Source organism: Apodemus sylvaticus, chromosome 11 (assembly GCF_947179515.1).
Source record: "Apodemus sylvaticus chromosome 11, mApoSyl1.1, whole genome shotgun sequence".
In the NCBI taxonomy this organism is placed as follows: Eukaryota; Metazoa; Chordata; class Mammalia; order Rodentia; family Muridae; genus Apodemus; species Apodemus sylvaticus.
This window is the reverse complement of record NC_067482.1, coordinates 1,379,324-1,402,682: the sequence shown is the minus strand read 5'-3', so window position 1 is coordinate 1,402,682 and position 23,359 is coordinate 1,379,324. Positions and strand designations below refer to the sequence as shown.

Here is a 23,359-nt window from a genome sequence, read left to right as displayed (position 1 = left end):
TGATCTATTGCCATAAAGATCCTTTTTGTTATGTATTCTCAACAGAGATTCCTGGCTCCTCTCATCTACCACCCACTTGCTAAATGTGAGATTTTTTTATCAGGGATGCTAATCTCTACTATGAAAAAATAAGAGCACAGAGATTATGCCGCCCCCTTTGCCAGCTGTCCTAAAAATAAATAAGCACTTTTCCCATGCCCCTAAGGTGCAGAGTACAATTATGCTCTTGGTCGACATTCTTTCTTATTTAGTTTTAAGGATAGATATAGACAAGAATACACACACACACACACACACACACACACACACGATATGGTGCAAGCTTTGTTTGTTTATTTGTTTATTTATTTAAGTTTTTGGTTTTTCGAGACAGGGTTTCTCTGTATAGCTCTAGCTGTTCTGGAACTCACTCTGTAGACCAGGCTGGCCTCGAACTCAGAGATCTGCCTGCCTCTGCCTCCCAAGTGCTGGGATTAAAGGCGCGTGTCACCACTGCCTGGCATAGCAAGGTTTATAATCCCAACATTCAGATGGCAGAATCAAGAGGATCATCCTCTATTCTAGACCATGCTTGTCTACACAGTAAGCATAGTGAGCCCTGATTAGTCCAGGGCATTATAGAAATACCATGTCTCAAACAACAATAGCAAAAAGGAACATATTCATATGTATTTTGGATGTAAGTCCAGAAGTGCATTTTCTATGTATTTCCTCTCTGAATGTGGCTTGCCTTTTCATTCTCTTAATAATGCATATGGCAAAACAGAAGTTTGGCATTTTATAATCCCAATTTATTATAGTCTTCTTCATAGACTGTTATACCTAAAACCTCATCCTTAAACCCAAGATCAGGTCATGTTGTAGGAGTTTGAGTCTTGGATTCTTGTAAATGTAAATGTTGCTTTTATTTCCTCAGATGAAGGGAAGCTGTAAGAGCTGTACTCTTACAGCCGTGTGTGAATACACGGCTCTGGTTGAGGCCAGAGAGTTTCTTTCTCTACCCTAACTATCCCAAGCCTAGGCCTGGAAACTTCTAGTCGCTCTACCATCTAATCTTCCAAGCTAACTGATCCAATCTGGCTTCTCCTGGCTTCTGACTGAATTGCTCTGCTGGCCTCACACTGACTCTGGCTTTAATCTGCCGGCTCCTTCGCATTCTCTGGCTTGTTCTGTCGTTAGCTGTATCTAACCTGTGTCTGTAAACTGTCCTGCCCATACTGCTACACTGCCCACACACGCTACCACACCACATACTGCTACACTGCCCACACACACTACCACACCACATACTGCTACACTGCCCACACACACTACCACACCACATACTGCTACACTGCCCACACACGCTACCACACCACATACTGCTACACTGCCCACACACGCTACCACACCACATACTGCTACACTGCCCACACACGCTACCACACCACATACTGCTACACTGCCCACACACGCTACCACACCACATACTGCTACACTGCCCACACACACTACCACACCACATACTGCTACACTGCCCACACACACTACCACACCACATACTGCTACACTGCCCACACACGCTACCACACCACATACTGCTACACTGCCCACACACACTACCACACCACATACTGCTACACTGCCCACACACGCTACCACACCACATACTGCTACACTGCCCACACACGCTACCACACCACATACTGCTACACTGCCCACACACACTACCACACCACATACTGCTACACTGCCCACACATGCTACCACACCACATACTGCTACACTGCCCACACACGCTACCACACCACATACTGCTACACTGCCCACACACACTACCACACCACATACTGCTACACTGCCCACACACACTACCACACCACATACTGCTACACTGCCCACACACACTACCACACCACATACTGCTACACTGCCCACACACACTACCACACCACATACTGCTACACTGCCCACACACGCTACCACACCACATACTGCTACACTGCCCACACACACTACCACACCACATACTGCTACACTGCCCACACACGCTACCACACCACATACTGCTACACTGCCCACACACGCTACCACACCACATACTGCTACACTGCCCACACACACTACCACACCACATACTGCTACACTGCCCACACACGCTACCACACCACATACTGCTACACTGCCCACACACGCTACCACACCACATACTGCTACACTGCCCACACACACTACCACACCACATACTGCTACACTGCCCACACACGCTACCACACCACATACTGCTACACTGCCCACACACGCTACCACACCACATACTGCTACACTGCCCACACACACTACCACACCACATACTGCTACACTGCCCACACATGCTACCACACCACATACTGCTACACTGCCCACACACGCTACCACACCACATACTGCTACACTGCCCACACACACTACCACACCACATACTGCTACACTGCCCACACACACTACCACACCACATACTGCTACACTGCCCATACACGCTACCACACCACATACTGCTACACTGCCCACACACGCTACCACACCACATACTGCTACACTGCCCACACACACTACCACACCACATACTGCTACACTGCCCACACACACTACCACACCACATACTGCTACACTGCCCACACACGCTGCCACACCACTCCATCTTTTTTCTCTCTTGCTGCTCTTAAGCAGCCTCTCTTTCTCTGCTATTTTCGTGTTAGTTGGACTCATCCTATCTTTAACTCATTCTGTCAAATCTTTCTCTGATTCATCACTTCATCTGCCTGTCAATTAAACATCACTTTCAAACTTGGCTGCTTCCTTCTACAAACTAACCTTACTAAGGGTGTGTCTGAATTTCAGCCGGATTATACTGTAATTCAAGGTGTGTGTGCAGATCTTTGGATACGATCCCTTGCCAGAGCAGCCAGGCTGCTGGATTAAAATTCCATGAAAGATTCTGAGTTTAGGCTCATTATTAGTTTGATGAACACTATAAAGTCTGGGTCTAGATTCAGGTTGGTGTGTGAATGTTGAGCTTTTAGACATTTGTGAAAAGACAACATTTTTTTCTATGAATTGTCTTTCCTTGTTGTTGAGGGCTACTTGAGTACATTTATGGATCTAATTTTTAATATTCCAGGGGCTTTCACTGATCAGCCCCTGTAGTTCTAGAGAAAATCTTGAGGATGAAAATGTCAGTCTACCAATATTGTTTTCCTTCAGAATTGTGTTGGCTATTCTGGGTTTTCTGTCTTTCCACGCAGACTTTATAGTCACAATTTCAAGATTCATAGAATAGCTTGCTGGTATTACTTGGATTTTTCTAAATCTATATATCAAGTTGGAAAAAATATTATTTTAAAAATAGTGAGTCATCTAGGGTAAGGATTAACTCAGTTGGTAATAGTACTTCGCTACCATGCCTGAAAACTGGATTCAATTCCCACCACCACATGAAACCTGATATCATAATACATGTTTGCAATTCTAGTACTTGGGAGGTGGAGGCAGAAGGATCAGGAGTTCAAAATGCTCCTTGGCTATATAGCAAGTTCAAGGCTAGCCTTGCTTACATGAGACTGTCTCAAAAAATCTGCACTTAAAATCTTCTTATTAATTTTGATATTTTACTTCTTTTTTAAAGATTTATTTATTTAGTTTATGTATATGAGTACACCATTGCTCTCTTCAGAAACACCAGAAGAAGGCATCAGACCCCATTTGTAGATGGTTGTGAGCCACCATGTAGTCGTTGGGAATTGAACTTGAGACCTATGGAAGAGCAGTCAGTGCTCTTAACCACAGAGCCATCTCTCCAGCCTGGCAATTTCCTTCTTTATTCAAACTTTTGAAGTTTTCATGGACTGGGGAAACAGTTCAAAAGCATGAGAATTTGAGTTTGTTCTGTGGGACCCAAGTGAAAAGCCAAGCATGATAACTTACATTTGTAACCCAGCTCTGGGAAAGCAGAGACAGGTGAATCTCCTAGGGACTCACTGACCAGATGACTTCCAAGGTTTATCTCCACACATATGCACATACACACACACACACACACACACACACACACACACACACCTGCACATATATGCAAAAGATTGAAGTTTCTGCATATAAGTTCTATACATATTTCATTTGATTTATACCTAAGTACTTCAGTTTGGAATCCATTATATTGGAATATAATGTAAGTGGTATTGTGTTCTTTTTTTTAAAACATGTAAGTGTATTTGATTTTTTTAAAGATTTATTTATTTATGTATATAAGCACACTGTAGCTATACTGATGGTTGCGAGCCATCATGTGGTTGCTGGGAATTTGAATTCAGGACCTCTCTCTGCTCACTCTGGCCCCGCTCGCTTTGGCCTAAAGATTTATTTATTATTATATCTAAGTACACTGTAGCTGTCTTCAGACACACCAAAAGAGAGTGTCAGATCTCTTTAAGGATGGCTGTGAGCCACCATGTGGTTACTGGGATTTAAACTCAGGACCTTCCAAAGAGTAGTCAGTGCTCTTAACTTTTGAGCCACCTTTCCAGCCCCATGTATTGTGTTCTGATAGCTTTATCTTCCAATTGTTCATCACTGGTATCAAGGAAAGCAGTTATATTATCTTAACCCTATAGTCTGTAGCCTTGCTAAAAATCACTTACTAGTTTCAGGGTTTTCTTATTGATTCTCTGGTATTTTCATATAGATAATCATATCACCTGGAAACAAAGATAGCTTTATTTCATATATATATGAAATATATATATAATATACATATAGTGTTTTCTTTTCTGGTCTTATTAGACAAGTTAAGACTTTGTGTAGCAATGTATTATAAGAGAGAAGAATCTATTTTCAATAATAATTTTGAAAGATTTCAAGTGAACATTTTTTTCCTCATTCCAAATCTTAGAGAAAGACACGAAGTTTCTTTTTATTAAGAGTGATTTCACAAGCTGGAGATATGGCTCAGAGGTTAAGAGCACTGGCTACTTTTCTAGAGGTCTTGAGTTCAATTCCCAGTAATCACATGGTGGCTCATAATATATATAATGAGATCTTTTGGCCTGCAGGCAAAATGCTATATATATAATAAATAAATAGCAGTGGTGGTGCACGCCTGTATTCCTAGCACTCTGAGAGGCAGAGACAGGCAGGTTTCTGAGTTCCAGGCCAGCCTGGTCTACAGAGTGAGTTCCAGGACAGCCAGGGCTATACAGAGAAACCCTGTCTCGAAAAAAACCAAAAAAAAAAAAAAAAAAAAAAAGATTTCACAGCCCAGTGTGATAGTACACACCTTTAATCCCAGATCTCAGAAGGCAGAGGCAGGCAGATTTCTGTGAGATTGAGGCCAGTCTGGTCTACAGAGTGAGTTCCAGGTCAGCCAGGGCTACACAGAGAAATCCTGTCTCAAAAATCAAAACAAAACACAACAACAAAGTGCAGGGTTTCTACGTGGTGTAAGGAGATAGCACATTGGACTTCTAGAGGCTGAAAAATGATGTCATCTTGTCTTAGGGTTTTATTGCTGTGAACAGACACCATGACCAAGGTAACTCTTACAAGGACAACATTTGATTAGGGCTGGCTTACAGGTTCAGAGGTTCAGTCCATCATCGTCAAGGTGGGAGCATGGCGGCATCCAGGCAGGCATGGCGCAGGAGAAACTGAGAGTTCTACATCTTCACCTGAAGGCTACTAGTGGAGGACTGACTTCCAGGCAACTAGGATGAGAGTCTTAAGCCCACACCTACAGTGACACACCTACTCCAACAAGGCCACACCTCCTAATTGGGCCACTCCCTACGTACAAACCATCACACATATCTTGTGGTTTCATAAATTTAACTAAATTCCTCATCCCATTCCTTCTTCCCTGACTCCAAAGGATGTCCCCCAACCACAACCCTACTAGAACTTCCCACTCCCTAGGGCCTCAAGTCTCTTGAGGGTTAGGTGTGTCTTCTCTCACTAAGAAAAGACCAGGCAGTCCTCTGTTGTATGTATGTTGGGGGCCTCATATCAACTAGTGTCTGCTGCCTGGTTGCTGGCTCAGTGTCTGAGAGATTTCAGGGGTACAGGTTAGTTGAGACTGCTGGTCTTCCTATGGGGTCACCCTCTTCCTCAGCTTCTTCCAGCCTTTCCCTAATTCAACCACGGGGATCCCTGGCTTCTGTTCATCGTCTGGGTGAAAGTATCTGCATCTGACTCTTTCAGCTGCTTGTTGGGTCTCTTGGAGGGTAGCCATGCTAGGCTCTTTTCTGTAGTAATAGTGTCAGGCCTTGGAGCCTCCCCTTGAGTTGGATGTGGTGTAATGTGCTCACAAGTATGGTTGCCTGAAGAGGCCAAAAGTGTTAAGATCTCCTGAATCTGGAGCTACCTGATGTAGGTACTAGGAACAGAACTGGAGTCTTCTGCAGTAGTAGAACATGCTTCAACCCCTGAGTCATTTCTTCAATCTCAGCCTTGTGATATTTTCATCTGTCTTTGTTATCTGGTTAGTGCTGGCCTCGGAGAGGATTTTAGGCAGTATTCTCCATTCTGAGACCCAGAAGAATATCAAACTCAGTCTCTCTCAAAACAAACAATGGTTCTGTGAAGATTTTAGCCATACCTCAAATAGGCAATTACTTCTGCATCAGATATCAGCAGTTTCCTCTGATTCAGCACAATTCTAATCCTATCTATTCAGAGATAGTCAAACCCCACAAGTGTAGGGCTCAGTCTGAAGACTGACCTACTTCTAGTGCAAATGCCAAACTCTAGTCTGTTATCTGAATTTCTGACTGATAAGTTATAAGGCAAATGTTAGTTTGTTTTCTGTTGCTATAATAAATTACCCAAAGCTAGGAATTTAACAAAGAAAAAAGATTTAGCTCATCTATGAAGGTTCAAAGACATGGTGCCAGATTCTGCTTGAATATCATGAAGTCCTCCTAGTGCTGTTGGGCTCAACTTGGGGATTTGAGAGAACCATAGCATTTCTTTGGCTGTCATTACATTTTATTGTTGTTGTTGTTATCTAGGTTTTATTATGTTTTGTTTGTTTTTTTGGGGTGGTGTTTGGTTTTGCCCTTTGCCATACTGGCAAAACATACTGAGTAACATGACAGACATAGCCTACTAAGAATTTGTTGTCTGAACACAGGAATACCTGCAGGGCAATGCTACTTATCCAAGCTAGGAGAAACCACCCAGCAGAGACACAGTCTGAGGCAGGGGCAGTCCTATAACTGGTCCTCTGGACTCTCTTGAATCCAGAAGTCCAGGCACATTCTCTGCCTTCATGGAAAGTCATCCCAGCTCTTTCTCATGACAGCTATCTGAGAGGCTTTACCCTTGCCTGTTCATCCATTTTCTCCAAGGAATGAAGGAAGCTACAGAACTCTAGCCTTCCATTCAAAGTCAATTCAGGGGGCTTTCCTGGGATCACCATATTTTGTAATACCACTTTCTGTAAGTCTTACCAGGGCCATGAATCTCCAAGAAGTCAGACTTTAGGAAGAGAGGAAAAGCTGCCCCGAGACTCAGACTCTAACCAGCATTTGCAGAATCCTGCCACATATCTCTTCATGGGCTTTGTTTCATTTATTTTGGGGTGCTGGAAATAGAGTCTTATGCATGCTAGGTATGTTCTCCACCACAAAGCCACATCCCTTACATTGCTTTATAAGAAGAAACCTCCATACTTGGGTACAGACTGGCTCTGGAGGGCCTGTGGCCTAGCCCAAGACACATAGTCTTTTTTGACCCTATGTGGTAGGAGTGCTGGACACTAAGCATTAAAACATTTTCAAACTCTCCCTTGCCATATTTCCCAAATCCTGACGTTTCTGAGAATTAGTCAGAATTCTGAGAATTCTGAAAAGCACCTCAGCTATACTGACCAGAGCCAATAATAAATTACCCAAAATAAGAAAACTATAGGAGACCCCTGCAAGCTGATGTTCACTCTGACCTGGTACTTGGCTCCCTGTCAGGTGCAACAGAGCAATTCTTTCTGTTCATAGCACCAAAGAGCCTATAGCCTCTAACTATTGTTTGCATGGCAGAGGAGCACTGCTTATCCTAAAGACATGAGGGAGGACTTACTGACACAAGAGAAGGGGTAAAGTCAGGGCCTTCATTCTCGAGGTCTCACATTTCTAAGTTTTAAGCAGTGAGCAGTAATGAGGGAGTCAGCCTGGAGTACCCACCATGGTATCCCTAGACCCAGAATGGGAAGAAAAGAGCTATGGTTTCCACATTCTTCCCCAGATGTTCCTCAAAAGTAGAGGATAGAACAAAAAATAAGGCAGGACAAGAAAGCCGGGCAGTGGTGGCACACACCTTTAATCCCAGCACTTGGGAGGCAGAGGCAAGCGGATTTCTGAGTTTGAGGACAGCCTGGTTTACAGAGTGAGTTCAGAACAGCCAGGGTTATACAGAGAAACATTGTCTTGAAAAAACAAAACAAACAACAAACAAAACAAAACAAAACAAAAATGTAGGACAAGAAAGGTGGTGGTGGGGTTCTGAGTTTTTATTTCCTTTTTTCTTTCTTTTTCCTTTTGTTTTTTTTTCTTCTTCTTGAAACTGTCTTGTGATCTCACAGTGCTCTCAATCTCACTATGTAGTAGATGCTGGCCTCCATCTTCCTCCTTCCATTTCCAAAGTGCCAGGATTATAGGCATGAGCCACCATACTTGGCTTTATCTTGGTTCTTAGTATGATGTTTTACCAGAATTCCAGGATTCCTAGATATTTGATGAGTTCCTAGTTCACCATGAAGTAAAGGTCTCAATACTGATGCTAGAGAACAGAGGCATAGCAATAAGAACAGCTGAAAGTTTTTATCTTGATCCATAAGTAAGAGACAAAGACAGAGACAAAGAGAGACAGACAAACACAGAGAGAAAATAAGAACACAAAATCACACAAGTCTTTTGAAACCTCAAAGTTCTCCCCCAGTAACACACCTCCTCCAACAAGTCCATACATCTTAATCTTTCCCAAACAGTTCTACCAATTGGAGAGAATAAATATGTCCTACCAACTTAGATATTAAAATATATAAGACTATGTAGGCCATTCTCATTCTTAGGAGTTCAGTCCTATGAGATAACATTCTTGAATACAGGCCTCCTGTGGGTAAGTTTTTCTAGATACACAGATTATTCTTTGTTTGGGGTCATTCAAAATAATTGATATCACGGATATAGTGCTACTAAAGCCCAGAAACACCACTCCTAGACCCCTTGCTGCTCAGTCATGTGACTCATACAAATTATAAATTTCAAAATATTTACAAAGCTATAGTAATCAAAACAGTCCAGTACTGCTATAAAACCAGATAGCTCAATCAATAGAAAATGAGTCCAGAAATGGAGCCAATTCAATTATTTTTCTCCACAAAAGTACCAAGAACAGACAATAGGGTAGATGTCAGTGAATAGTGCTATCTACATACTGCAGAAAGAAAAAAAAAACTAATCTTAACTCTTGTGGAAGAACTACCTAAAGAGGGTTATAGAATTAAGACTTGGAACTAGAAAACATAGGGAAAAGTTTCTGATATTTTAGTCAAAAGTTTTATATGACTCTGGTCTTTTAATGTCCTTGAAAGTCCAAGTACTCCTATTGTTTTGCTTTGAATGCCTCTCCGCTGAGGCTCTGGTACTGACCTAGAACACACCTCTCTTGCTTGTTCTTTTTAGTATCTGAGTTGGGAAGAGCCTGAGATAGGCTACCCAAACGAGGTAAGTGTCTGGGTAGAAAGGAAGTAAAGGCTGGCAAGGGCTAAGGCCTAGGACCCATAAGGCATAGAGAGTAGCAGAGGCCTCAGCAGTAAGTGTCCACCAGTCAGGGATGGGGATACAAAATCTGAGTGCTGTTCCCACAGGAAGAGTCTCTGAGAGGAATGCTGTACCCCAACATGGCAAGCTGCTTCTGCCCCCAAAGCATGCTGTGTGAAGCCATAGTAACAATATTCAGAGGATGCTGACATGATACTCCAAAGCCCTGTGATCAGAGGCCAGGAGGGCTGTCAGCCACATCATGAATGTTGACTGCAGCAGAGCAACCCTGGGGTCCTTATCTGACTCAGGCAATGGCAAGTACTTGGTCATCATTGATTACTGTGTTTGAAAGAGACCATTGGAAAAATTTTAAAAATTAAAACAAGGAATAAAAAGCAGAAGGCTTGCAAGGATCTCAGACCAGCTTGGATAGGCTTTCTCTTCTCTGGCCTTCATTTCCTTAGGATCTCAGACCTAGTTTCCCCAACTGGGTGAGGAATGAAGGCATTTACAAAAGAGCCTGATTGCTAGAAGAACCAGACCACAGAGGGAAGGTGGTAGGAGACCTCTAAATGGGACAAGAAAAATAGAGGCTACCCTTGGACACTGTGTTGTGATTTTATTCTGTCATGTCCCTGAGAAAATAGTTCGAACAACCAACACTTGTATGACTCCAGAGTTAAATGTGTGGCTGAATCTACCTCTACTGTATCAGGATATTCAGAAGCTATGACAAACACTCTGAATACGAGTGAGGGGTTGGGCCTGGCTATATAAGAAATAAAGCTCAGGAGCTGGAGAGATGGCTCAGCAGTTAAGAGCAATGAGTGCTCTTCTGGAGGTCCTGAGTTCAATTCCCAGCAACCACATGGTGACTCAAAACCATCTGTAATGGTATGAAATGCTCTCTTCTGGTATGACTGAAGACAACTACAGTGTATTCATATAAATAATAAATAAATGAAAAAAGAAAAAAAAGGAAGAAAGGAAGCAAGAAAGCAAGCTCAAGGAATATCTATTGGACAGAGACATGAGTGACTCAAATACCTGCTCATTCAATCACACACTCAATGCTCACACTCAGCATGCATGGACTCACACAGCCACACATGCATACTTACAGGCTTACCTGTTCTTTCTCTTCACACACACACACACACACACACACACACAGAGAGAGAGAGAGAGAGAGAGAGAGAGAGAGAGAGAGAGAGAGAGATATTCACAAACACATACAATCAGCCTCTTCTGAGACATAACAAATGACACTGCTTTTCCTCTCCCCACATCCTATGAACAGAAGCCCATGTTCCTTTCTTTTTTATAGCCCCAAGACTATCTAAGCAGAGCAACCAAACTTCCAGGTTGTGGCCTTCAGTTTTGTCATGGGGAAGCATGAGGTGTCTAAGGGGTAACCAGAAATCACCCATGAGTGAGGCAGGGCCAGAGTGTTAGAGACAGAGGTGGCCCTGGGACGCTAGGACTGGGGATGAGTACTGGGGTTTAAGATGACCAGGACTGGGCTGCTGATGTGAAGGTGAAAATGCAGACCTGAGCCTGTCAAGATTCATGTCTCCTGGAAAATTACAAGTAGTGTGGAAAGTGTTGCGTATGAGCATGTGAACACGTGGGAGTCAGAAGCCAAGGTGCAAAGATTGATAGGGGTGCTTCCTTAGCCACAGAGACTGGGTCACCCCAGGAGGATAGAGACCTGGAAGGTTTACCTCCTACTAGGAGGGCTATAAACGAATGAGTTCATCAGGTCCAAGAAGATCTGAGGACTGACTAGGCTGGTAGTATACATTCCAGGGACTTGTGCTTGAGAACCATGGCTTAGGTGTGTGAAAGGAGATTCCTGAACCTGGTCTGGCCAAGGGCATGTGTAGGTATTAACAGAATAGTCACTTTCAAATTCACCCTGCTGAGACACATAAAGGGTCTGCTGCTTACAAGCCATGGTGCTCCCTGGGATAACTGCAGAGTGGGTGAGAATGGTTACTTGGATCTTTGACTTTTAAACTCACAGTGACTTCAGTTTCCACCCATTGGCTCATTCACTGAGCACGAGGCCAGCACTAGGTAGTAAGAGTCATGGTTATAGCCTAAGCAAGCCTGGAGAACTCTCCATCCAGTGAATTTTCAGGGTCCCTCTGGGTCAAGACACAGGTAAGACTGTGTTCACAGTAAAGCTGTGAATTGCACACCATCAGTCAGTGTCCTTCTAGGTTCAGGGCCAGTTGGGCACCCTGTAGGAATAAAACTTGAAGTGTTTGTGGTACCAAATCTGAGAGGATCCCAGAAGGTTCTGAGGCCAGATGGGTGGGGCCACCAGGCCAACATGTGTTCACCCCTCTAGGTGCTTCTCTGGTCTGCGAATAAGGTATTTGAAGAGCTGACAGACATCGAAAGACAGTTCCACAAGGCCTTCTACACTGTCCGGGCCTATCTAAACTGCGACCGGTACTCAGTGGGCCTCCTGGACATGACCAAGGAGAAGGTGAGGTCTTAAACGTTCAGGCACTTCCTTCCCAGTGTAACCCAGCTTGTAGGCTGAGTGTTCCCTTCTCTCTTCTTCCCTTTGCAGGAATTCTTTGATGTGTGGCCTGTGCTGATGGGAGAAGCCCAGCCATACTCAGGCCCACGAACACCCGATGGACGGGTAAGTCAGGCTGATAGGTGGCAACTACCCCACAATCTGGTTTCCCTGGATCCGACTCCATGAAGAGGATGGGGGATAGGGTAGCCCCAAGCACCTATCTCCTCTCATCAGGTTGCACTGCCCCAGTGAGGGTGGATTCTCTAGCTCTGCTTTAGCTTGCCAGAGCTCCTATAAATATTGTGAATATTGTGACATGCTTACACATGAATTTTGGTGTATGTGTGGAATATGGGCCCAGTTGGTGTGAAGTTAAATGGGATACAGGAAAGAGAGATCTAAAACATGGGTTTGCAATACACATCTATGAGTATGAGAGAGAGAGAGAGAGAGAGAGAGAGAGAGAGAGAGAACACATACACTGCACATATGTAATTACCAGATACTGTACATGTGTCACCTCTGGATGCGCATTTTTTGTGCATGGATATGTCTAGGTGGGTGCTGATATCTCTTTTCCCTTAAAGAAAGACTCCATTGAGAAGCTGACCAGGAGTCCCTACACTAATGTGTTTTGTTTTCTCAGGAAATTGTTTTCTACAAAGTCATCGATTATATCCTCCATGGCAAAGAAGACATCAAAGTCATTCCGTAAGTGCTGGGATTTAACAAGTGGCTCAGCCATCTTTGGGGCTTTTTGTGAAGATTTATTTTATTTATAGGAGTACACTGTAGCTGTTTTCATACATACCAGAAGGAAACATTAAAGCTCATTATAGATGGTTGTGAACCACCCTGTGGTTCCTGGGAATTGAACTCAGGATCTCTAGAAGAGCAGTCATTGCTCTTAACCACTGAGCTCTCTCTCCAGCCCATTTGTGGCTTTTATACAGAGCCACAGGACCTTCCCAGAACAGTGAGGAGGAACATGGGCAGATGAACAGGGAAGTGAACCGCCTAAGGCACTTAGATATATGAAACACATATCTAGGGAGTCAAGTAAGCTGCCCAGGTGGCCTCATCAGCAGAAACTCAACCATCCTAGCCTTGGCAAGTGAAACCTCCAGAAGGTAAGGCTATCATCATACTCCAAAGAAAAGTCTAGCACAGATCTCTGCCCTAGAGGGACAGTGGTCCTATGATTATGTGACCAATGAGCTCATGAACCTATAAACCTGTTAACATCCCAAACAGGCTCCAAGCAGGCAGTAGGATTTAGGTATCATGAATGAAGAACAGGTAGCCATCCCTGAGTCTCCAGAGGCCAACTGAAATCAGGAATCTCCAGTAGGGAAGGAGACCCTGCAAAATGAGGAGCTCCAACATGGCAGAATGGAAGGAAGCTAGCTCATCCTGACCTCCTCTGGCCTTCATCAACTTCCTAGCCTCATCCCTCCTGAGCTCAGAGAAGGGCATAAAGTGAACTTATACGATGTTTCACCTAACAATGTAAGAATCCATTCCTCTGACCTCTGTTCTTTTCCCACAGCACACCCCCAGCTGATCACTGGGCCCTGGCCAGTGGCCTTCCAACCTATGTGGCAGAAAGTGGCTTTGTGAGTGTCCCTCTCTAGGCCTTGGCCTGTACTTGCCAGTGCTACAATGTATGCTGGCCTGCTACCTGCCATTAGCGTCTCCTGCCAGCTGCTGCTCACTTTACCGAGCTAGAAGTTCCTCTGTTACAGGCAAGGCTAAGTAGATCAGTGCTTGTGTTCATGTGTTCAGTTGCTCAGAATGAAATTGCTTCTCTTCCTTTCCAGATCTGTAACATCATGAATGCTTCAGCTGATGAAATGTTCAACTTTCAGGTAATCTGTCTATTCATTTAATGAAACTGCATTTTACTAGAAAAGGATTTTTGTTTTAGAAATGATGGATTGAATTAGGTTTTCTCACTTAAAACAACTTTGGGGAACTAGAGAGATAGCTCAACAGGTAAATTGTTTTCTATGAAAGCATGAAGATCCAGTACCCACATAAATAAAACCCAGGAACATGTACCCGTAATCCAAGTGCTAGATTGGGGGGATGAAAAGCAGGAAAGGCAAGATGATTCTGGGGGCTTAGTGGCCAGCTAATCTAACCAGTGAGCTCCGGTATCAGTTAGACACCCTATCTCAGAAAATAAAGTGACAAGCAATAGAAGAAAACATCCAGCATGCACACACATAGGCACACAAATGTATTTAACATACAAACATAAAAGCCACACTTACACCTGTAATTCCAGCACTCAGAAGACTGAGGCAGAAGGATTGCTAAGGCCAACATGGGCTAAAAAGTGGGATTCTGTCTCAAAAAGAAAAAGAAAAATAGAAGAAACAATTTGTCTCAGTGAATAGGAAACCATACAAGGAACGTGTGTTTGTACTTAAGGTCTACATCAGGTAAAATCAGGTAGAGCTGATTTTATGTGGGGTCAGTTAGATTTAATTGATCTTGGCTGGACTCAGGTGAACTTGTCTTGTCTCAGCTGACCTTATCTGATCTCAACTGATCTTGGCTGGACTCAAGAGAGCTTATCTGAGCTAAATGGATCCTGTCTGGTCTCTGGTGATCTTGGCTGGTCTTAGTTGATCTTCACTGGGTTCACCTGGGTTCAGTTGGTCTTCACTGTGTTCAGCAGAAGTCCGCTAATCTTTGGGCCCAATCAATTTTGGTAGGACTCAGAGGAACTTTATTTGATATCACTTCATTGAACTTGGTATAGTTGAATTTTTCTGTGGTGGAACTATGAAAGTTTAGAATTTCTCTGTTCTACCTGTCTTTATCTGGGGTTTGGACAAACATGCCTATGGCCACATAGCACTTTCCTAAGTGAGGTTATGCTAGTAGGAACATCACTAACAGCCTCTTGGAGGAACTGGCCAAAAGAATACTTCATATTGGAAGTACATACAATATTTAGTATTGGAAGACAGAATGACCAACTACATAATATTCAAAGTCCAATTAGAAATAGATGTGGATCCATTTGTTGAGCAGTTAGAAAGTGCTTTCAGCAAGGGTTCTCAGGTCTTCTAATAAGTATTCTTGGGGACTGGGGCCCTCACATGCCCATGAAGTCTGCTATTCTAGGAAAATAGCTTTCTCCAGCCCACAAAATCAACACATAAAGCCCAAGAACATAAAGTTCAAAGACAAGTTAAAGTGAAGTCAGATGGCAACCTATTAGTGTGGCCTGAGGACAGAAAAAATGAGGTCTAACCCTGTCCCCAGTCACCACACCTGGAACAACCTAATCCTTCTCTACTCCCTGCAGGAGGGGCCCCTGGATGATTCAGGATGGATGATCAAGAATGTTCTCTCCATGCCCATTGTCAACAAGAAGGAGGAGATTGTAGGGGTGGCAACCTTCTACAACAGGAAAGATGGAAAGCCTTTTGATGACCAAGATGAAGTCCTTATGGAGGTAAATATCTAGGATCATATGTGGACAGAGGGGTCTGTCTATCGTGCCATGGAACCTCATCTCCACACACATTTGGACCCTGCTTAGCACTATATCAGGAAGGAGGGGACAAAGGTAGTTCCCAAAGTTCTATCTCAGGAGGCCTCATTCAGAGGCATCCATTGTACTGTAGCAGTCTGGGAATCTGGCCTCTGAGTCACAGGTATAAAATGTAATTAGCACTCACCAGAGTGCATAGCTAATGGAGTGTCATTATGTCTGATGTCTACTTCCAGTCTCTGACACAGTTCCTGGGATGGTCAGTGCTGAACACAGACACCTATGACAAGATGAACAAGCTGGAGAACCGTAAGGACATTGCCCAGGACATGGTTCTGTACCATGTGAGATGTGACAAAGATGAAATCCAGGAAATCTTGGTACTCTTCTTGGCATTTTATGGGGTCCTTCTGACTGGGGGAGGCAGAGAGCTCAGTGATAAGGACTTATGTCTGGGGCCCAATGGCTAGGTCTAACCCTAATACTACACACTGTGCAACTCAGACACTGTCCCTGTGCCCTTATCCTAAGCAGTGAGTAGGTGTGACCAGAGCCTTCCTAGCCCATCTCACTATTCCATCTGTAATACATATGTGTCACTAAGGGAATACAGGGAAAGGAATGAACATCAGGAACTTCCACTTATGTCTGGAATTGAGGATGTCTGAGCACAAGGGAGACTGCTTTTTCAGTGATTACCCTGTGTTGAACATGTTCTATGATGGTACACCATCATTCTGTTACATTCACAGGGTAAGGGTCACTGTCACAGGATAAAGGAGATACCACCACTGACACACTTATGGATGGACATAGATGGGCATGATACTGCCATTATGTCACACTAGTGTGAAGGTTAATAGTCACTCAGTCATAGTCATAGAGTTAAGGTGATCCTATCATCCTGTCCCTTGTGGGGGAAAGGTAATGAGGTCACTATGTTACTGTCATTTCTGGGATAAGAGTGATATTGCTGGCTACCATATGGGGTGTAGGTGATGCTGTTACTCTGTTATATAGGGTGAAGTGACACTATCATTCAGTCCCACAACTCACCTGTTGCTCTCTGTTAGCCAACAAGGGATCGCCTTGGGAAAGAGCCTGCTGACTGCGAGGAAGATGAGCTGGGGCAAATCTTGGTGAGAATCTTCTTCCACTGGACACATGCTGCTCATGAGTGTCAGGAGAGAGCCCTGGCACACACAGCATCCTCTCATGATGTTAGTGCTACCTGTGTAGGCATGTCAACACTCCCCCGCAGAGAGGACAATACTGGCTCCTAGAGTATCCAGCTGGAGTTTACTTGATATCTGCCCTATTGAGTGTCTCTGTCTGCTTTCCTGTCTCCTCTGTTTCCCAGAACTATCAATGTTTTAGTTTCTGCATGCACAGTTTAGGCCCAGTGTCCATCTATGCTGCTTCCCTATAAGAGTATCTAGGTGCGCCAATCCCTAGATTAGATATATCTATGTTCATGTGTGCATACTTCTATGTGCACACATGTGTGTGTGGGCACACAGAAACACATTTGTGTGTCTCCCAGAGAACACCCATACATCAACTTACAATTGTAGGACACCTACCTTTTTCTGTCACCTGTGTGATTTATCAGAGCTGTTTGTCTTACTGAACAAGTTTTGGAATTCATTAATACCAACAAGTTCTAAACACCAATGGCTCTGTGTGCTATGAGTGTGCACATATGTGTCCATATAGGTAGTTTTAAATCCATGGGTGTACCTTTGTAACTTTTCATTATATATTTTTATGTTTGCTTTTCCAACATCACTGCCACCGAGCCAGGCAAGCTTATTACTATCAGGTTACCTGGTGCAAGAAAACAGTAGGATAAGATAAACAGCGGCCTAGCTATAAACTTGAGTAATTGGAAAGCAGACATCACTAGATATTCCTAGGTGCCTGCCTGGACAATGGTTCAGAGAAAAGAAAGGTTAAGAACCAGCAAGATTGTGGTAGACCTGCCTCTCTCAGCCCACAATCTCTCTTACAGAAGGAAGAACTTCCAGGACCTACCAAGTTTGACATCTATGAGTTCCACTTCTCTGATCTGGAGTGTACAGAGCTGGAGCTCGTCAAATGTGGCATCCAGATGTACTATGAGCTGGGTGTAGTCCGAAAGTTTCAGATTCCCCAGGAGGTGAGGAGATATAGTTGGAGGTTCCAGAACAAAAGGAAGTGGAGGGGTGGTTAAAGGTAACAGGTCCCCTAAGAGGTGAAGTGTGTATGGGGAGGGTTTCCACAAGTCTCACAGAGAATCTTAGTGTCAAACATGTCCATCATAGTGAAATATACTCTGCAAATATATCTAAAATAAATGATTGGATGGATGGATGGATGGATGGATGGATGGATGGATGGATGGATGAAAAGTTTGTTAACTAGGTGTTCCAAACAACATTTTCATTAGGAAATCTCAAGGAAATAGGATCCTTAGGGAATTGTAGCAACTGCTCACTAGACTAGAAAACATATAGCATCTTCTAGGTTTGCACCTCAGGGATGATCAAACTGGAAGGAAGGGAAGAACTCAGAGCCCCACCATTCTGCTCTCTCTGTGGGGTTTTCACTCTGTCTTGCATACACCTCCATACCTGTGTTCCCACAGCCCACATGAAGAATGAATAATCTCTTATGCTCCTCAGAAAACAGAAGCGACAGGCTGGTATTTCTGAAAAAAATTTACAAAATGTTAAGGGAAACAGACAGAAAGAAAACCATTGGAATAAAAAATAGTTCCAAATAATTATTTGACCCTAAATGTCATAATGGAAGAAGTAAAGGGTTCCCTTAGCATCCTCTTGTTGAAAAAAAATGTTGAGGTGTCCCACCTTCCTGCTCACAGGCCACATGTGGCACACTCAAACATTCAAGCCTTAAACCTATGGTGTTTTCTGTTTGGTTGGTTGTTTAGTTGGTTTTGGTTTTGGTTTTCTCAAAGTATCTCACATGCCAGGGGTCCTCTTTCCATTGTAAGTCTGAACCATGGGAAGAGAGAAGCATCAAATTCCCAATGGCTGGAGCTATTCTTTGCTCTGCCGTGGAGAGCCCTTCCCAAACAGGAAGAGGCCAATTGGAACAAGGAATAAGGGCTCTGAGGCCAACAAGATAGAAGTAGGGAAATAGGTACAACAGACTCTAATGCAAGCAGTATGAGAGGCTTTGGTAGACTCTCACGTGGTGTTGTGTAGACTCATGTGTGGATCCCAGAGCCCACGTGTCCTCTGCTCCCCAGGTCCTGGTACGCTTTCTATTCTCTGTCAGCAAAGCCTATCGAAGAATCACCTACCACAACTGGAGACATGGCTTCAATGTAGCCCAGACCATGTTTACGCTACTCATGGTATGTATGTAAATTGGATGGGCAAGATGACTCAGGGGGCTGGGGCAAGGACCACAACTAAGTACCTTCTAGTCCAAGGATGCCCATTTTGAGTATCCAGTCCCAGCAATGGGTGGAAGGGACCTGGGTGGGCAAAGGGATGGGTTTGGGCCACCCCACATTCCCTTTAACCACTGCCTTCTGGAGCCAGAGAGCTGGGCCAGTGGCAGGACTCAGTACTGGACCTATCCCCACAGACAGGCAAACTGAAGAGCTATTACACAGACCTGGAGGCCTTCGCCATGGTTACAGCTGGCCTGTGCCACGACATCGACCACCGTGGCACCAACAACCTGTACCAGATGAAGTAGGCTATGGGGAGGGCAGGCTCATGGTGGGCATGGTAAACCATAAATCATGTGCCCTTAGGGTGAGTCTTTGCAGCCTGGCAATCAGTACTGAGCTGGACCATCCTGAAGACACAGTACCACATGGGTCAGACCTCATCCTGCTACCTTCTAACATTGCTTCTCTTGTGTTTTCCTGTTAAATGAAATATACAACAGATCCCAGAATCCTCTAGCCAAGTTACATGGCTCCTCAATTCTGGAAAGGCACCACTTGGAATTTGGGAAGTTTCTGTTGGCAGAGGAGGTTTGTTTCTGATTTGGTTCTGGGTTCTCCTCTGGGCTGTGGTAGACAGGCAGGAGGCCCTGGCAGCATGGATTTATCAGTGTGAAGTGCTAAAGGACAGGCTCACATCTAGAGATGTTCCCACATGGGGCAGAATTGCAGCCATGGAGGCAGTAGCTAGGAATGGCCACTAGAGGGTACAATGGATCATGGAAATGGGCAAAGGTATCTGACCCAGGACACTAAGGGTAGACACCAAGGGAAAACAGGGATAGCTATCTTTGCTTGGAGAAATAACCATAAGACTGATCTTCTTATAAGTGAAAGACAAATTAGAGTGAAGGGATCAGGTAGACCAGGGCCTGAGAGTCAAAAACAAGGGTACCTCAGACAACATCTGCCACAGCCCAACATCAACTGATGGTCCCCACAGAGCCTGAACATCTACCAGAACCTGAACCGGCGGCAGCATGAGCATGTGATCCACCTCATGGACATTGCCATCATTGCCACTGACCTGGCCCTCTACTTCAAGTAGGATACCTCAGAGGCAGGAGGTATGGGTAGAGCCCTCAGTAGCTATAGATGACCATGGCCAGTCTGTCACCCACTCCTCCCCTCCTTTTTGGGATTAGGAAGAGAACAATGTTCCAGAAGATTGTGGATGAGTCTAAGAACTACGAAGATAAGAAGAGTTGGGTTGAGTATTTATCCTTAGAGACCACACGAAAGGAGATAGTCATGTAAGTAGCAGGTCCACTGTTGGCCAATTAGCCCTGCAGACCTCCCAAACCCCAGGCACAGGAGACTTCTCAAGAGTCGTTCTCTCTAACTTGAACAAAAGCATTCTCCCAATCTGTCCCGAGGTTCATAGGCCTCCCCACAGAATCCAGAATCTTCCTTAGCACCCTTCATCACCACTTGCTTCAACCTCAGCTCTCCTTCTTCACCTACGAGATGGTGACTCAGGACCAGCACCTTCCCTAGGATTGTCACAGAGAGCTGCTGAGAAAATGTGTTAACTCTCTGCTCAGAAGGACAGGTAGTCTGCTCTGTCTGTCCACAGGGCCATGATGATGACCGCATGTGATCTGTCTGCTATCACCAAGCCCTGGGAAGTCCAGAGCAAGGTCAGGACTGATGACCATCTGGACCCAGAATAGCCATTCACAGGCCATCCTGGGTCTGTGCCCGGGGAGCTACAGGGAAATGTGTTGGTTTTTAAAGTAATACCTGGGTACAGCAGTGAGAGGCAGCATATGAACACTGCCTGCAGAGCCTCGAGGGGAGGGCCTGCTACTCCAGAACGTAGAGCCCCACTATAACTTTTGTGTGTGCTCAGGTTGCTCTTCTGGTGGCTGCTGAATTCTGGGAACAAGGAGACTTGGAGAGGACTGTCTTGGATCAACAGCCCATTGTGAGTGTTGCTCCCAGAATCTTCCATCTTGACATATGTATTAGAATGCTTGGTAGTGCTCCAGATCCCAGGAATTTAAGGTCCTAGAGTCATAGCCTTGATTTGTGGGTCCCTTTGGCATGACTATGGGCAATTTGGCATCTTGCAGAAGAATCATGAACAATTGTTAGATCAGGATTGTAGTTCACAAGCAAGAGCACCTAGAGTCTATGCAGCTGCAGAGTATATCCACTAGACAGGACAGTTCAGGGAGGTCAACTCAGAGAAGGGCAAAGCCAAGGAAAGACAGGGAATAGTGGTGGTAGTCCATGGCAAGATAGACAATGAGGTAGTTAGTTAGGGTTAGGACCCACTGCTAATGCCAGCGATAGTGTCTACATACATAGGAACTACGTAGGGTTGCTCTGACCACTTCACTTTCTTCCAAGTGAAGAACTGTTTGGAGCAGGCTTTAGGCAAGGTATAGACTAAGCAAGAGGTCCTTTGCCAGCAAAAAGTCTCATAGGAAGAGACAGCACCCATGTCATCTGCCTGTGTTTTCTTCACAAGCCCATGATGGACCGGAACAAAGCAGCTGAGCTCCCCAAGCTGCAAGTTGGCTTCATCGACTTTGTATGTACGTTTGTGTACAAGGTGCGCAGCAGAGGTATTCTATGTTGGCTGGGGTGGACTGGCTAAGAGTGGATCGGAAATGGGCTGGATCCAGCAGGGACCTAACAGAGACTGTGTAATCTCCACCCTTATCTGATAGATGAGGGAAACCACAACACCCATCTCAACTTGCCCAGCCAATGGTTTGTCCCAAAACTTATAACTGTCCCTTAGAAGTACTAAGTATATCCCCTAGAATGTCCTTACTCACCCTGAGGTCTCACCTTAAATATCCCTGCCTCAGAGTGCCCCTTTACCCACAATGGGCACACCATCTTCAGGAAAATGGCTGCAACTTGCCTACTAGGTATCTGTGAAAATGTGAAGGCAAGCATAAGTCTTATCTGTCTCCAATGGCATACCCCAGTACAACCTGAAGAACATGATAGCAGCCATGTTCCCACTAGCTGATCAGGCACCAATGAACTGCCAAGTCTTTGAGGTCTGCCATTTGATCGTAGAGTATAAGACAGGAACTTGAAGAGACTCACAAGATAGGCTTGACTGCAGTGTCCTCATGTGATGTACCCATGACACCCAAGCTCCACACCACTCTAGTTGTACTCAGTGGTGACAGACCCCACACTGTGAGGTAGATGCTGTGTAACTTCAAGTGAAGTCCATCGTAAGCAGCCAGGGAGGCAGGAAGAAGTGACCATTGTGGGCCCCACTGGTCCTCTGCCCACTGACATCACCTGAAAGCAGCTGTAGGGCTTGTTGGAACTTCCAATCCTCCTGCAGGTGACATTCTCTGCTCTATTCTTGGGATGTTCAACCTGCTAGTACTGTATCATAAATACTTACACCCAACAACTCCATCTTACAAAAGTTCCTATCCTGTCCTCCTCCTCCTCAGGGATTTTCTGGAAAGGGGACACCTCAGTGGTTCTCTCCTATGCTGGTTAACTATAGATGACATTGCCTGGGGTGAGCACCAAGTAAAATAAGCTAAGGGTCGGGAAACCAAGTTTATGCTGGGTCTGTGGTGTGGTGTGGAGCCACAGATCATGTGACCTGGGGATCAGTCTTTGCAGTCCAGAGTGATCATCTTACACACACAGTGCCAGGGAGTATGAAGCCTCATTTCACTGTCCTTATGACTTTTAAGATAAATATGCCACAGATACCAGAATCCTAAAACCAAGATATATAGCTCCATGATTTTAGAGCATTCTCAGTCCAATGAGTCTGGTGGTAGGGAAGCCCGAGGCCTTGCAAAGCTACCATTTGAGCCCTCCAGGGTCAGTGAAACAGCATGGTGACTTCTCAGTTCCCTCTAGGAATTTTCTCGATTTCATGAAGAGATTCTGCCCATGTTTGACCGACTACAAAATAATAGAAAGGAGTGGAAAGCACTAGCTGATGAATATGAGGCCAAAGTCAAGGCCCTGGAGGAAGAAAAGAAGAAAGAAGAAGAGAGAGTGGCAGCCAAGAAAGGTTTGGGCCCCTCAGAGAACTGGGTTGTGCTCATAGTTAACCCCTAAGTCAATGCTGTGTGATG

General features: G+C 44.6%; 1 protein-coding gene across 1 annotated transcript in view; it reads left to right on the top strand.

Annotated features, from left to right (window-relative positions):
* Nucleotides 1–23,359, top strand: part of Pde6b (phosphodiesterase 6B) — a 45,328-nt gene that overhangs the window by 21,195 nt on the left and 774 nt on the right. The window contains exons 4-21 of the mRNA XM_052198708.1: nt 12,127–12,267; nt 12,355–12,429; nt 12,953–13,017; nt 13,856–13,922; nt 14,127–14,174; nt 15,629–15,778; nt 16,054–16,197; nt 16,891–16,956; nt 17,829–17,975; nt 19,071–19,178; nt 19,415–19,524; nt 19,724–19,811; nt 20,224–20,324; nt 20,426–20,533; nt 20,857–20,920; nt 21,133–21,207; nt 21,757–21,840; nt 23,139–23,295. Of these exons, the coding sequence (XP_052054668.1) occupies nt 12,127–12,267; nt 12,355–12,429; nt 12,953–13,017; nt 13,856–13,922; nt 14,127–14,174; nt 15,629–15,778; nt 16,054–16,197; nt 16,891–16,956; nt 17,829–17,975; nt 19,071–19,178; nt 19,415–19,524; nt 19,724–19,811; nt 20,224–20,324; nt 20,426–20,533; nt 20,857–20,920; nt 21,133–21,207; nt 21,757–21,840; nt 23,139–23,295 (1,798 nt within the window). The remainder of the gene's footprint in view (nt 1–12,126; nt 12,268–12,354; nt 12,430–12,952; nt 13,018–13,855; nt 13,923–14,126; nt 14,175–15,628; nt 15,779–16,053; nt 16,198–16,890; nt 16,957–17,828; nt 17,976–19,070; nt 19,179–19,414; nt 19,525–19,723; nt 19,812–20,223; nt 20,325–20,425; nt 20,534–20,856; nt 20,921–21,132; nt 21,208–21,756; nt 21,841–23,138; nt 23,296–23,359) is intronic.